Source organism: Monodelphis domestica, chromosome 3 (genome assembly GCF_027887165.1).
Source record: "Monodelphis domestica isolate mMonDom1 chromosome 3, mMonDom1.pri, whole genome shotgun sequence".
NCBI lineage: Eukaryota > Metazoa > Chordata > Mammalia > Didelphimorphia > Didelphidae > Monodelphis > Monodelphis domestica.
In genome coordinates, this window is record NC_077229.1 from 99,773,675 (window position 1) to 99,787,560 (window position 13,886).

Sequence of the window (13,886 nt, forward strand, 5' to 3'; positions counted from 1 at the left end):
ATATAAATAATATATCTATATATTTAATCAATAATTTAATTAATATATTGAATAATAAATAAATACTAGTGTATAGTAGTAGTCTCTCAGTGTCCGAGAATGACAATTGTCTTTGTGCGTTTTCATCTACGGTGTACCCTCATGTGGCTTTGGAGTCCAAAGGCTGAGGCGCAAACTTTGTGGCACATGGGGCATGGGACACCAGTTGTTATGGGAGGTGCGGTTGTGGCCTGGTGTCGGCGTTCACACGCAGTGGCAAGACATCGACGTCATTCATCTTCAAAGGTGTCGGCGGCATGGTTAATGTGGGTTCGCCAGCTGCTTCTGTCAGAGGCAGCAAGTTCTAGTTGCTTTGGTGTCATGCCAGCCCACTTCAAGTTTGACTTTAGCTGATCCTTGTATCTTCTCTTTGGTTGGCCTTATTTCCTGAGTCCAGCTGATCGTTCACCATAGAATACCTGTCTTGGTATTCGCTGTGGGTCCATGCGGATGACATGTCTAGACCTTCATAGCTGGGTTTTGAGGACCAGGACTTCGATGCTGGTGGAGTTGGCTCTGTCGAGGACTTCCTGATTGGTGATTCGGTCCTGCCATTGGATCCTCATGATTGACTGGAGGGAGTGTTGGTGGAATTGCTCCAGCTGTTTCATGTGCTTCCGGTACAGTGTCCATGTCTCACAACTGTACAGGAGTGAGCTGAGGACCACTGCGTTATACACTTTGAACTTCGTCACAGTGCTTACACCTCTGTGTTGGAGGACTTTGCAGTGCAGCTGCCCAAGTGCCTGGCTGGCCTTTTGGATCCTGGCATTAATCTCGTGGTCTAGGGACCCGTCGTTGGCGATGGTGCTGCCCAGGTACTTGAAAGTGTTGACATTAGAAAGCTGTGTGCCGTCTATTGTAATGCACGGCTGGTTAGTTGGCCTCCCTGGTGCAGGTTGGAACAGCACCTCTGTTTTGCTGAGGCTGATAGTCAGGCCAAACAGTTTTGTTGCGGTGGAGAACCTGTCCACAATGGTTTGGAGATGATTTTCTTGGTGGGCCATGAGAGCACAGTCATCTGTGAAGAGAGCTTCCAGGATGAGTCTCTCTGTTGTCTTTGTTTTTGCAGTCAGGCGGCGAAGGTCAAATAGTGAGCCATCCAGTCGGTATTTGATGTAGACGCCCAGGTCTAGATCCATCACAGCATGTCGTAATATTTGGGTGAAAAAATAGATTGAATAGTACCAGAGCGAGGACGCAGCCTTGTTTCACGCCATTGGAGATGTTGAAGTGATCGGAAGTCTCTCCACCAGATAGGACTTCCCCCGTCATGTCGGCATGAAAGAGCTGGATCAGTTTGACGAATTTTGTATAATAGAAAGTTACTTTAGACCCTGTCATTTAGTTAACAAGCATTCATTAAGAACTGTATATCATACATTGTGCTAAGCTCTAAAAATCCAAGGAGAAAACCAAAACAATCCCTCCCCTCTAAGAGTTTACATGATGCATAAGAGTTTGATGCAAAGCAAACATGTACATTGATACACAAATATAAAATACATAAAAAGTTGTGCCAGAAACAAATCAGAGAAACTTAGTGAAATTACTATCAGATTTACAGACAAAAGTTAATGCTAAACATGTAATGAAAAGGATCACAAAAGATAAAGTGTATACATGAAACTTAAAAGTTTTTGCACAAACTTGGAAAATATTCCTTACAGTGTTTCTATGGAAAAGACCTCATTTCTCAGATATAGACGAGGAATTGGTTCAAATTTATATGATAAGAAATCATTACTCAGTTGGCAAGAGGCATAAGGATATGAACAGGGAAGAAATCCAGGGTATTAATAGACATGGGAAAATATTCCTAATCACTACTACAGAAATGCAAATGAAGGAAATTCTGTAATTTCATCTCACATCCATCAGAGTAGTAAAGATGTCCCAAAATTAAAATGAAAAATGTTATTTTAGGGACTATGTTTTTAAAATGTGTTTCTTATAAGCAACAGATTGTAGGGTTTTGTTTTCTTTTCTAATCTGTTGCTCTATTTTGTTTTATTGGATTATTTGTTTTATTTACCTTTAAACTCATAAAAATTAGATTTACACTATGAGATACAGATGATAAAAATGAACAATTTTGAAAACTTTTTAAATTAATGAAGAATAAAATTTTAAAAATAAAGTTTATTTTTATAATTATAATGCTGTAAAAACAAAAGCTTTTGAAGCTATAGGAACTATGATTAATAGAATGACCATTAAAGAGTCATGAAGAGCAAAGGTGAAACATGCTGTTCCTTACAGAGAAGTAATGGAATTTGGGTGCAGAATGACATATATATATATATATATATATATATATATATATTATCATACATGTCTTTTAAGGAAATTTGTTTTATTTTACTATGAATAGTTAGAGCAGATTGCAATAGGAAAAGATGGAATTTTGTAAGAAGAGTGAATGACAGCAGAGACCATTAAGGAGCAAAGAATTCTGGGAGAGAAGAAGAGAGTTGAGGGAACTCTGTGAAGAACTCTGGGGGCTTTTGGAGCTGAGATCTCTATCTTGGGAGGGTGGTTTTCCTTGCCAGGGATATTTGCCAAGAGCTAGAGAGATGATTTCATCTGTGTCTGTCCAGAAATTACTTCCATCAAGTTACTTCTACAAATTATAACATCTCAATGGAGTGTCTAAACTCTTCTGACATTGGGAGACTGAGGACTCTTGGCCAGAGAGCCTGACTCTTCCCTCCTTTCCATTTGCACCTACTCTATCCCTTCCTTAACCCAATAGTATTATAAATAAGATTTAGAGATTACTGGGGAGGGTTGATGAAACTCAAGTGGACTGAAACAAGGATAGATTAGGGAACCCGACTTCCTTGTTCCAGCTCCCTAATTCTCATTGCTATTTATCATAAATTATTAACATGCAGTCATTATTTGCTTGGGATTTATTATAAGGAGCAAAAGGAAAGAATACCTGTTGTGACTAGACCTGCCACAACAGAGTGCTGGCCAAGAACCCTCCCCCTCTGGGTCAAGGATATTGGAGAGGTTTGTCATCATGTCTGCTTCGTGCCTGAAAATCTGGGGTTATCCCCTGGTATACCTGATAGGAGAGACCTTCCTTCAACTCCCCATCACCATCTCACATCAGGGTATCCCCTATTACCTGTGCAGCACCCCTTAACACTAAGGGGAGGTGAAGGAGAGTAGGAGCCAGCTCATCTAAGTTCCTATCTCTCAACACTTTGTTTCCTTTTCTATAAGCTCCCAATAAAACTTCATTATAATAACATCATAAATATAATGAGAATATGACATTCTTACAATATTTAGTTTTTGAAATTTAATTTAACCCCCCCCCCAATTACATGTAAAAATATTTTCCAACATTTTAAACAGAATTAGGTCTTGAATTCCCTTCCTCCCTCCTTCTCTTCACTTCTATCTTGCTGAGATGGTAAGTTATATCACGTAGATTTTATATGTACACTCATGTAAAACATTTTTCATATTAATCCTTTTGTGGAAGGAAACTCAAACAAAAAATCAAGAAAAAAAGTGAAAAAAGTTTGCTTTGGTCTGGATTCAGATTCTATTGATTCTTTCTCTGGAACTAGATGGCATTTTTTATGATGATTCCTTTGGGATTGTTTTAGATTGTATTGCTGAAAATAGCGGCTATTTGCAGTTATTCATTGTGCAGTATTCCTGTCTCTTTGTACAATTTCTTCTGGTTTTGCTTATTTCACTCTGCTTCAGTGAGTGTCTTTTCAGGTTTTTCTGAGTTCTTCTTGCATATAATTTTTTTATACCACAACAGAATTCTACTATAATCATACACTATAAGTTATTCAGTTATTCCCCAATTGATGGTTATCCTCTCCCTTTTCAATTTTTTGCCCCCACAAAAAGAGCTGCTTAAAACAACCTTTCACATCAAATCAAATATTCGAGTGGTATAGCCAACAAAAGTTTGGGGAGAGACATTTTCTCAGTCCAAGACAATCTAGGTGGTTAGAATGAGAAGTCTGTGACATTAGAGTAGGGGCCAATCTGGAGCACATACGTGGCAAAACCAGTAGTGGGCCTTGGAGGTGACCGTGGTAGCAGTAGTAGCAATTTCAGGAACTTCTAGTTCAGACATGATAAGGGTATTAGACATCTGGTCAGAAAGAGAGTATAGAGAATACTAATCTGACACTTGATATGGTATCAGATGCTTTTTGGCAACTTCATTGTCCATGTGTAATTCTAAGCACAGTTCTATGGTGGAAAGGAACACATGTGTTTGGTCACAAGTAAGCAGGGGTCCTGGTATATTCCAGGGCAGAGAGAAGCAGAAGTGTTTGTGGCTGCAAGGGAGCAGGAGGTACTGCTAGGTAAAGACCACAAAACAGTAGAATCATCTTTCAGATCAGTGTATTTATGGTTTTATTTTGGGAGTTTGGTTACAATGACCAATATGAAAGTGTATTTTGCATGATGATGAAAAAGAACATTACAAAGACCAGAAGAGCTGTGACCACACTTCTCCCAGGATAACATTATCTTGAAAGTACTAAAAATTTGTAGACACCCAGATCTATCTCTGAAAAGAGAAGTGCAGAAAGCCTGAAGTATGGGACAATGCTTCCCTATCTATAGGTGAGGAGAGCTCAAATTTAATTTTAAAAAGTACAAAGTCAAGAAATAGACTGAAAAAATTAATAGACAACAACAAAAAATTCTGACCATAAAAATCTAATCTGGTTTCAGGAAAAATCAAGGCCCATACTTAAAAGAGGATAGTGTTAGTTTTATGGTTGGACTGTCCTGGGAGTCACCAAAGACCATGCTGTTTGACATGGTCCATGTGGAAACCAGGGACTGCAAAGCAGGCCCCAGGAAGGATGGAAATACTCACTGAAACCCCCCTAAGTGACATTCATTATTAACATCCCCTTATTATTGGAATTGCCATGATTATTACTCTTAATTAGCCCCAGGAAAAATAGATGAGAGCAACATGCTTGCAGAGTTAATACAGATGTCCCACTCTGTCCCCCCCAGGATATTTACCAGGAGAGCCCACTTACAAAATTAAACCTAAGGATTCTTATATACCCACTTAGATAGGACCCTCTTTTCTAGGCATAAAAACTTCTGGCAAATCTGTGCTCTGAATTCCCTAACCTATATCTGGGTCATATTGCTTCTATCCGCTGATCCTGCCCTTAGCAACAGTGTTTTGTTGACTATCTCCCTAGGCTTCTTGTCTATTGTTAAGTTCCATGGAAACATGTATGTTGAGAATGAAACTGTGTGCCAAGTAGATGTGTGATCATGAGGGTATAAAATAAAGTCAGGCCTTAGCCAAAGTGGAGCAGATTATCCTATGAAACCTTTGTTGTGGATTGAATGTGAAATCTGTGTCCCATCTATCATTTTGCTGACAGTGTCCCACCTCCAAGACCCCATCCTCTGTGGGAGGCTGGCCCACCCCACAGCAGGACTGAATATTTAATTGGTTGCTAGGGATTTAATTTCTAAATCCCAAAAATGAATTACTAAAGTCAAATGGAATCTATGGTAGTTTATTTTACAACAGAGGGAAGATATTTAAGGAAGAGAGAAAGAGAAGAAAAGGGGAGAGAGGGCAAGCTCTGGCTTCCTCTGAGCAATTCTAAGGTCCCAGCCAGGGGAAAGGAGTCTCAAGATGATGGGCCTTTTCCATAGGCTGATGCCTCCAGAAAGGCCAAGGAAAGGAAGTCAGCCTTTACCCTCACCACATGTCAGTTCAATCAGCAGATTCTTTATCAGCCTCAACTCCAATAGACTGCTTCTTACAGGAAGCTCCACTCTAAGTATGTCTCTTTCAAACTCCCAGAAGAACCAACCATGTTCAGTCCCTTGTCTCTTTCCTTTAAAGACCTTTTTTCTTGCATCACTTCCCCTAATTCCACATCTACCAATCATAGCTGATGCTCTGCTCTAGGACTGCCCAAAAGGCAGTTAGTTGAATATAATTCGTTATCCACTATCACACATGTGGGTTGTAGACCTCCCATTTCAGGATTAAGTGGGATATTTACACCTTTGGTTATTAGATCTTACATGGGCAGATCTTCCCACTCAACTTTAAGTACTGTGCTTACATTTTTGGGGATTAAATCAACAAACAGATGATTACAATTTAATCTTCACAATCAAGGAAGAGCTAAGTACCTTCATTGTTACAATCAGAGAAGAGTCAAATCCAATCTTCACAATAGTAACATAAAAGTAGTTATAATCAAAGCCTAGAAGAAAAACAATTATATTTGGACACAAACCCAGAGGTAGAAAAAGGCAGGAGTAGCAATTGTGTTATTAGACAAAAGAAAAGCAAAAGTTTGCCTAATTAAAAGAGATAATCAGAGAAACCATATGCTGCCAAAAGGTATGGTAGATAATGAAGTAATATAAAAAATGTTTATAGTAAGTTTCTCTGATAAAAACATAATTTCTCAAATATATAGTCAAATTTATAAAAATAAGAGCTATCCTTCAATTGATAAATTGCTAAAGATATGAACAGGAGAACATTATACCATAGCAAAATTATTGTAATGACAATCACCTGTGGAAGATTTAGCTACTCTGATCAATACAATGATATAAAGCAATTCAAAAGGACCTATGTTGAAAAATGTTATCCATCTTCAGAAAGAGAACTGATGAACACTGAGTATAGATTGAAGCATACTTTAAAATTTTTCTTTGTTTTTCCTTGCTTTTTTGGCATCATAAAAAATATGGAAATATTTTTATATTACTTCACATGTACAACTTATTTGTGTGGAAAGGAAATAAGACTGACAGTTTGTGGGGGAAGGGGACAACTGGGTGTGGCAGTTGGGTCTTGTGACTAGTACTTCCTTCCTGCCGGGAGAGGTCTTGCTTCCTGGTGTTGGAGGAGAAAGGAGCTTGTTCAGCCCAGTCTGGAGTGGCATGCTCTTCTTGGTTCAGCCCAAAGACACAGGCTTCTAAAGGTTAGAATTGTTCTTGTTTGCTTTCTGTCTATTGCTAAGATTCTGAATTAGAACAACGAGAGTAGATGGGAGTGGGACAAACCCTCCGCCAGCCTCTAGGGCCTGGCCCTATACTCTGAAGCTAAGGAAAAACTCCAATTCCAACTGGATTATTAAACTTTATATTATTTAAATTCGCAGTCAGATAAGTGGACTATCTTTTCTGGTCATAGAGGGAGTTAAACTTATGTTCAGTCATCAAGGCAACAAAGAGTCCTTATTGGACCCGTGCAGCTTCCTCTCAGCAGGGAGCATCTCCCTCCCTTGCCTCACCAAGCAATATACCCTCTCTTCCCTCTCTCCTTCATACCCTGCTACAAACCTCCCATTTATTCCCATTTTTCCAATCCTATTTCCTTTCCCAATAAATATTACATTTGTCTTCTCAATGGGTGGGGAAGAGACAGGAGAGAGGGAGAAAATTTGGAAGGAACTCAAAATGTTAAAAAATGAATGTTAAAATAATCAATGAACCACAAAAATTGTCAATATAGTTTTTAATAAGAAAAAAGAAGCCCCATATGAGTATTGTATCACCATGTGAACCCCTGATGATCTTCAACCCTCAAATTGGAGTTGGAAAACTTTCCTGGATACTTGCAAGAATATGCCCATATAGTCTCTCTGCAGGAACACCAGGGTTCCATCAGTGACTATCTGAAATATTCCAAACCCTTTGAGAGTATTTATTGACTCAAATGTTTCCAAACCTACAAGGAGACTTATCATAGTAAATATCTAACAATATCCCCACCTGAAAACATTGGTCAACCATGGTTTGTACAGATGCCCACCAATACAAGGTCCAGAGAATACATATGTATTCTAGTCATCTCTGTGCAATCAGAGTTGATTATTAAGGTTCTTCAGTCCTTCTTAACTGTTGCTCAGTGTGATCACATCTTACAATAGACCCTAGGGTGCTTTCCCTTCCAAAGCTTCTCCTGTGTTACCTGACTTAGCCTAGGGGTAGATTGATCAGTTTCACACAATGGAGCTGGTAGGGGCAAGGAAATCAGATCATTTAATACAGCCATCTCAGAAGTGACATGGAGGCATGATCTGAGGCTCTGTGAAAGTGAAGCCTCTCCCAAATAGCTAGTCTGCTGGCAACCCTGCTGTGTAGCTGATTTGGATGTATATCCTGAGGTCCCTCACACTTACTGAAGACTTGTCTCTGGACTTCATGACCTTGATAAGTTCTCATGGGCATAACTCCAGGAACTCTCATCTCACTTCCTGTCACCCTCATGTTTCTCCACCCTTCCCAAGGTCTCTCTCTGGAGATGAAGGTTTTAGGCATCTTCCTATATCACAGTGAGCAGAGCAATGGGGAAATTTTGGTCCTGGAACAAAACTGACTGTGTTACCATGTAAGTTTTCATGATTTTAGGGACTGTGTGCAGGGATAGGGGAAGCTTGGGGTGGAAATCTCACTCCATTGATTTCCAAGAAGTCTACAGGGGTCAGGGTTAGGGGCAGCTTTGTGTTGGACTAGTGGTTCTTGAATAGTGGTGATTTTTTTGTGGCTAACAGTTCTAGATAGGTTCTCTCTCCAGTCCACTCCAAACCCCCAATTCTGTCAATCCCTCCATACTCATGACCCCCTATATCCCCAGTATTGGGAATCTTCTGATCCTCAGAGCCTTTGATAATCTAGGAAATCTCTAGACCTAGGGTCCATTCCTATAAACAGGACCCACACTGACCCTTGGGATTCTCTAGATCCTGCCTACACCTTGGCTTTTTCTGTTGCCCCAGGTGCTTTATTTTCCATATCCTTCCCTAACTTGGTCTGGAATAGGTATCTGGAAATGGTTTAGTATTGGGGTTTGAGGGAGTTTAAGAGAAAAAAAGCTTTCTCTCCCAGAAAAAGTAATGAATTGACCACTCCTGCTCAATTTACCCCCATCTCTGCTTCATTTAGTGGAAAAGACGCTGCTTACAGAGTCAGGAGGAGGCACATACCAAGCTGGAAAGACCCTGAGTCTCAAATGCCAAACCTCTGGCTTCCAGTTCAAGACAAGTCAACTTGACTGGTACCTTTGGACCCCTGGCCATGCCCCGCTGTGGTTGACTGGTCTGAATAGTAGTTCTACAGATGCCACTGAGGGCAGGATCACTTCTTCCAGAGAAGACAACAAGAATCAAATTTTCCTACAGATTGAGGACCTGGGCCTTAGGGATTCTGGCCAATACCACTGTGCAAGGAGGGTAGGCAATGGGGACGACACAGACAAGTTGGTCTTTGGTCTTGGAACACGTGTGATTGTGGAGCCTAGTAAGTGCCTCTACTATCCTAGTTCTAAGGAAATCCTAAAGCTTCAGGTTACATAACGAGTCAATGTTGGGACCCAGACCAGAAACAAAGTTCTTTATCTCTCATCCCCCTCTTCTACCACATTGTGCTCTGTGACCATGTACAGGAAATATTCAGGGGGATGGATTAATAGGTCATTAATGAGGTCACATCATAATAAGATCTATGGACTTGAAATATACAGTAATGAAATCATGAGAATTACCAATACCAGTGATAATCACAAGTTGGGGGAGTTAGGAAAGGGAAAGGAAACTGTGGGAAGAGGGCAATATGGGCATGTGAGCTGAACACATGGAAACCAGGATGAGGCTGGGGTTTGGGGCAGGAAATGGGGCTGAGGTTTGTTTTTTACAGTTACTTGGTCACATGAATTTGCTCCCCACATATAGGGCTAGACAGAAGTTAAGAGGGGAGCAGAAAACTTGGTGGTAAAGCTTGTTTTTCACAGTTATTTGGTCATTTGTATGCATTTTATACATATTGAACTAGGTCTAGATAGGTGACAGAAAACCATTATTTGATTGCAGGACCTCAAGCCCCCCTGTCACCCAGTGTGTTCTTGGTGAGAGATCAGAATGCTGTTGCCTGCCTGATCAGGAACTTCTACCCCAAGGAACTCCATGTATCCCTGACCTCCTCTGGGACTCTGATCTCAGCTCAGAACCTCACTCTGGCTCCAATGGCCACTGGCACCTACAGTGCTATCCACATTGGCAGGGTTGGTGAGAATGATGCAATAACCTGCTCAGTGAAGCATCTTGAGAAAGAGATACATATGTCTCACCAGGCAGGTATGAGCAGTCCCTGGTTGACAGAGATTGTGGGGAGAGGGAGTGGGGAAGAAGGATGCTTCAGCTATAATATCTGGAGAAGGGCATGACAGAATGTTAAGGAAAATTTTAATCTAGGGAAAAGAATACTAGAATTGGAATGTGTGTCCTATGATAGAAAGGAGTATCCTAGGAAAGGGAGTCATTTACTGGAGATAAGAATTCTGGTGTAGGGAGTATGTTCTGGTTTGATGCAAGGCTGTTAAGATCAGGACATGGTCCTAGTCTGGAAAGGTGATTCCTAACATTGAGAGAGAGTTGTGCCCTGGGGAGGCCAGTCCTGGGCTCATTGATGATCAGAGTTGTGTTTGAGGATACATTTCTAGTTTCAGATCATACTGGACCAGACCCTGGGATTGCCTCTGAGCTGAAACTGTCTTGCCCTGAGCAGGATATCACAAGTGAGTTAAAGATCCATGGTGAAAATGCAGGGATAATAAGATTGAACCTGAGAGCCTCATAGGAAAGAAGAATGCAACAAAGACCAGAAGGGGAAAGCGACATCCTGAAAATTACCAAAAGACAAAATTAGCTTTGATCATGTAAGGAATAAGTTTATGGTTATTAGGACTATTCAAAAGTGGAATGGAAGTTTTAGGAGTCTATGGGGCCACTTAATTGAGACTCTTTCAGCAAATCTTGGATGATTTTTTAGGGTTATGTTGTGGATGGAATTCCTTCTGAGGAATTTTAAAATTCTAACTAATTTGAGTAATTGACCACTCAACGAAGTTCTCTGAATCTATAATCTTGCTAATTTCCATGTGTCCTACTTTGATAGTGGCTCAGAGTGACAATAACCTCAGTCATAGACTATGATGGTCCATAGTTCGGGTATTTCAAAATTCAAAGTTCAAAGTGTATAATGTTATCCAGGGCTCAGAAAATGTAATATCACATAAGCTGAGCTTTTCATCTCTTTCATAATTCACTCCTTTGGTAAGTATTCTTCACAATGATTGCTCCAAATAACCTTCTATTTGTTCCTTCTACTCTTGTCTTCCAAAGTTGTAGCAGATATCTTAGTATCATACTCTAAATGGAGCTTATTATCATTTCCTTTAAACTTATTCCATCTATTGACATCACTATTTATGTCACTGTTCCATACATTCACTTGTCATTCCATATTTCAATCATTTATTTTTGATTCTTCCATCTCTTTCAAATTTCATATCAAAACCAACATAATCCCAAAGATATTTACTACCCACATACTTTGTGAAAGATTATAAGGATTCAGTGAAAAAAAAAAAAGAAAAATAGTCCCTGTCTTTGCCCTCAAGGAACTTACATTTTACTTGGGGAGGGGCAGGCTACCACATACAAACAGATAAGTATATATCATTGTTTGAGGTGGGAAAGAGCACCTATAGATAAAGAATGAGGCAAGACTTCCTGCTTGAATTACTGCAAAAGCTGGGCATTCTAAGAATGGAGGTGAGGAGGGAATGTGTTCTAAACTGGGGTGAGGGCGAGCATATTAGGAAATAGATTATGAGTTTGGGGAATGGTAATAGGCCGGATTGGTTGAAACATAGAATGTTCCAATGAGAGGGAAGTAATGTGCATTAAGTAAAGAATAGATTAGATTAGAATCAAATTGTGAAAGATTACAATTTATCTTAGAGTCAATAGGGAGCTACTGAAGATTCTTGAGCTGGGGAAATAACATGGTCAGACTTAAGGAAGATTATTTTGACAATTATATAGCTGATAAATTTGATAGGGAAGAGAATTGAAGCAGGAAGATCAATAAGGAGGTTGTTGCTATAGTTTATGTAAGAAATGATGGAACTGTGAACTAGGTTGGTGACTATGAATGGACAGAAGAGGAAGTATAAAAGAAATGCAGAACTGAAAAGACTTGACAACAGATTGAATATGTTGGGTGAGGAAAAGGAAAGAAATGAAGATGGTGCCAAGGTTGTGAATTTGGATGACCAGAAGGATTGTGATTCCTTAAAATAAATAGGAAAGGGTAGAGGAAAGGCAGGTTTAGGGGGAAAGATGATGAGTTCCATTTTGGTCATATTCTATTTAGAATACCTAGGAAACACCTAGTTAGAGTTAGAAGATTTAAATTTGAATATTGCATATGGTACCTATTAGCTGTGTCACTTTAGTCAAGTCACTTAAATTCTCTGTATCAGTTTTCTTATTAATAAAATGGTGGGTCCTTACTTCAACAGCACAAATATTAAAATTGGAACAACACAGAGAAGATTAACATGGTCTCTGCACAAGGATGGCACTTGAATTTACAAAGCATTCCATATTTTAAAAATATATGTAAAATGTTGGTAATAACTATAATTCCTATCTCATTGTATTTTGGTGAAGATCTCATAACATCTTTGTGTAGATTGTTTTGTAAACCTTAAAGCACTTCATAAACGTTAGCTAGGATTAATGTTCCCATTGCTTAGAGTAGGCTCCTAGAATCCAGCCTGTTTCCCATTGATGCTAAGCCCTTACTCTGACTATTGCTCTCTACAAAAGGACCTGAGCAGGGAAACAAACTACTCCTCAGTATGCTGGGCCTGAGATTGCTATTCATGAAGACTGTGGCCATCAATGTCATATTTACCACCATGACCTTGATCTTCTAAGGTAAATGTCTAGCTTTGTCCCATATTTCCATTCTTTCTGGCTTCTTTCAGACCATCAATCTGGGTCTCATTTCTGTTCCCTCAGATATTCCTTTATACTTCTAGCCATATTTCAGCCACACTCTTTCCTTCAGTCTCCATTTGTTCCTATCTGTTCTCTGTCTGTCAGACCCATCCTCATCCTTTTGCTGTAAACTTTGTTAATTTCTCACAGAATCCTCTCTGTCCTATAAGGATTCCCTGAGACTATATGGCTTCCTACTCATTCACTGTGCCCCATTTGCCTTTCAACCTCCTCTCTGCTCTGATCTCTTCTTTCTCCTCTCTAATACCCTCCCAGCTTCCCTTAACTTTGTTTCAGGCTCCCTGCTCCCACCTTTGTTTCTTTTCTATCCCCCTCTTCTACTTGAGACTTGATCATGAGGGACAGATTAAGGGATAGGGAAATGGGTTTGGCATCTGATCACCTGACTTCTGACTTTTGTTCTCCAGAATGAACCTTGTGGAAGATCATCTAAGAAGCCACTATTTGGATCCTGGATACCTTTGGCGACCCCAGAATGAACTCTGGATTACCTCAAGATAAATCCAGAATGACTCCAAGGACTCATAATTAACCTAGTTGCATTCAATCTCCTTTGAACTACAAACTTCATTTCTAGGTCTATGTCTTCCATGATATATTATTTTTCATCCCTTGTCCTATAATAAAGTCAAGAAAGCCTTGCCCTGGTCTGGCCTTTTATGGATCATAGTGTGATATTGAAAAGCCAAATTCACTTGGAACTCACAACTTAGTTTTCTCTATTGGAGGCTCTATTTGATGCTTACTAGGGGAGAAACTCAATCTAATGGGAACCTGACCATGTATGCTAATTGGTGCCAGGAATGAGACCATGTGAGTCAATGAATAATGAAGATAATGATAACAATGATAATAATAGCTAACATAATATATGCACATATATTAACATTTCAAGGTTTGTAAAGTGCTTTACAAATATCTCATTTTATTCTCTTACAACCATCCTGGGAGATAGGGGCTATTATTATCTCCATTTTT

General features: G+C 39.6%; 1 protein-coding gene, 1 long non-coding RNA gene and 1 other non-coding gene across 3 annotated transcripts in view; all 3 read left to right on the forward strand.

Annotated features, from left to right (window-relative positions):
• The window catches only part of LOC130453572 (immunoglobulin alpha-2 heavy chain-like), an 83,950-nt gene extending 73,128 nt beyond the window's left edge, over window positions 1-10,822 (forward strand). The window contains exons 3-4 of the mRNA XM_056821006.1: window positions 8,986-9,339; window positions 9,909-10,822. Of these exons, the coding sequence (XP_056676984.1) occupies window positions 8,986-9,339; window positions 9,909-10,261 (707 nt within the window). The 3' untranslated portion in view covers window positions 10,262-10,822. The remainder of the gene's footprint in view (window positions 1-8,985; window positions 9,340-9,908) is intronic.
• A 1,565-nt stretch (window positions 10,823-12,387) lies between these two features.
• On the forward strand, window positions 12,388-12,494 carry LOC130458581 (U6 spliceosomal RNA). The gene has a single exon (XR_008917997.1). It is a non-coding gene; the product is annotated as a U6 spliceosomal RNA (small nuclear RNA).
• Window positions 12,495-12,719: 225 nt separating this feature from the next.
• On the forward strand, window positions 12,720-13,549 carry LOC100015335 (uncharacterized). The gene is made up of 2 exons (XR_008917439.1): window positions 12,720-12,824; window positions 13,316-13,549. It is a non-coding gene; the product is annotated as an uncharacterized LOC100015335 (long non-coding RNA).
• Window positions 13,550-13,886: the final 337 nt, after the last annotated feature.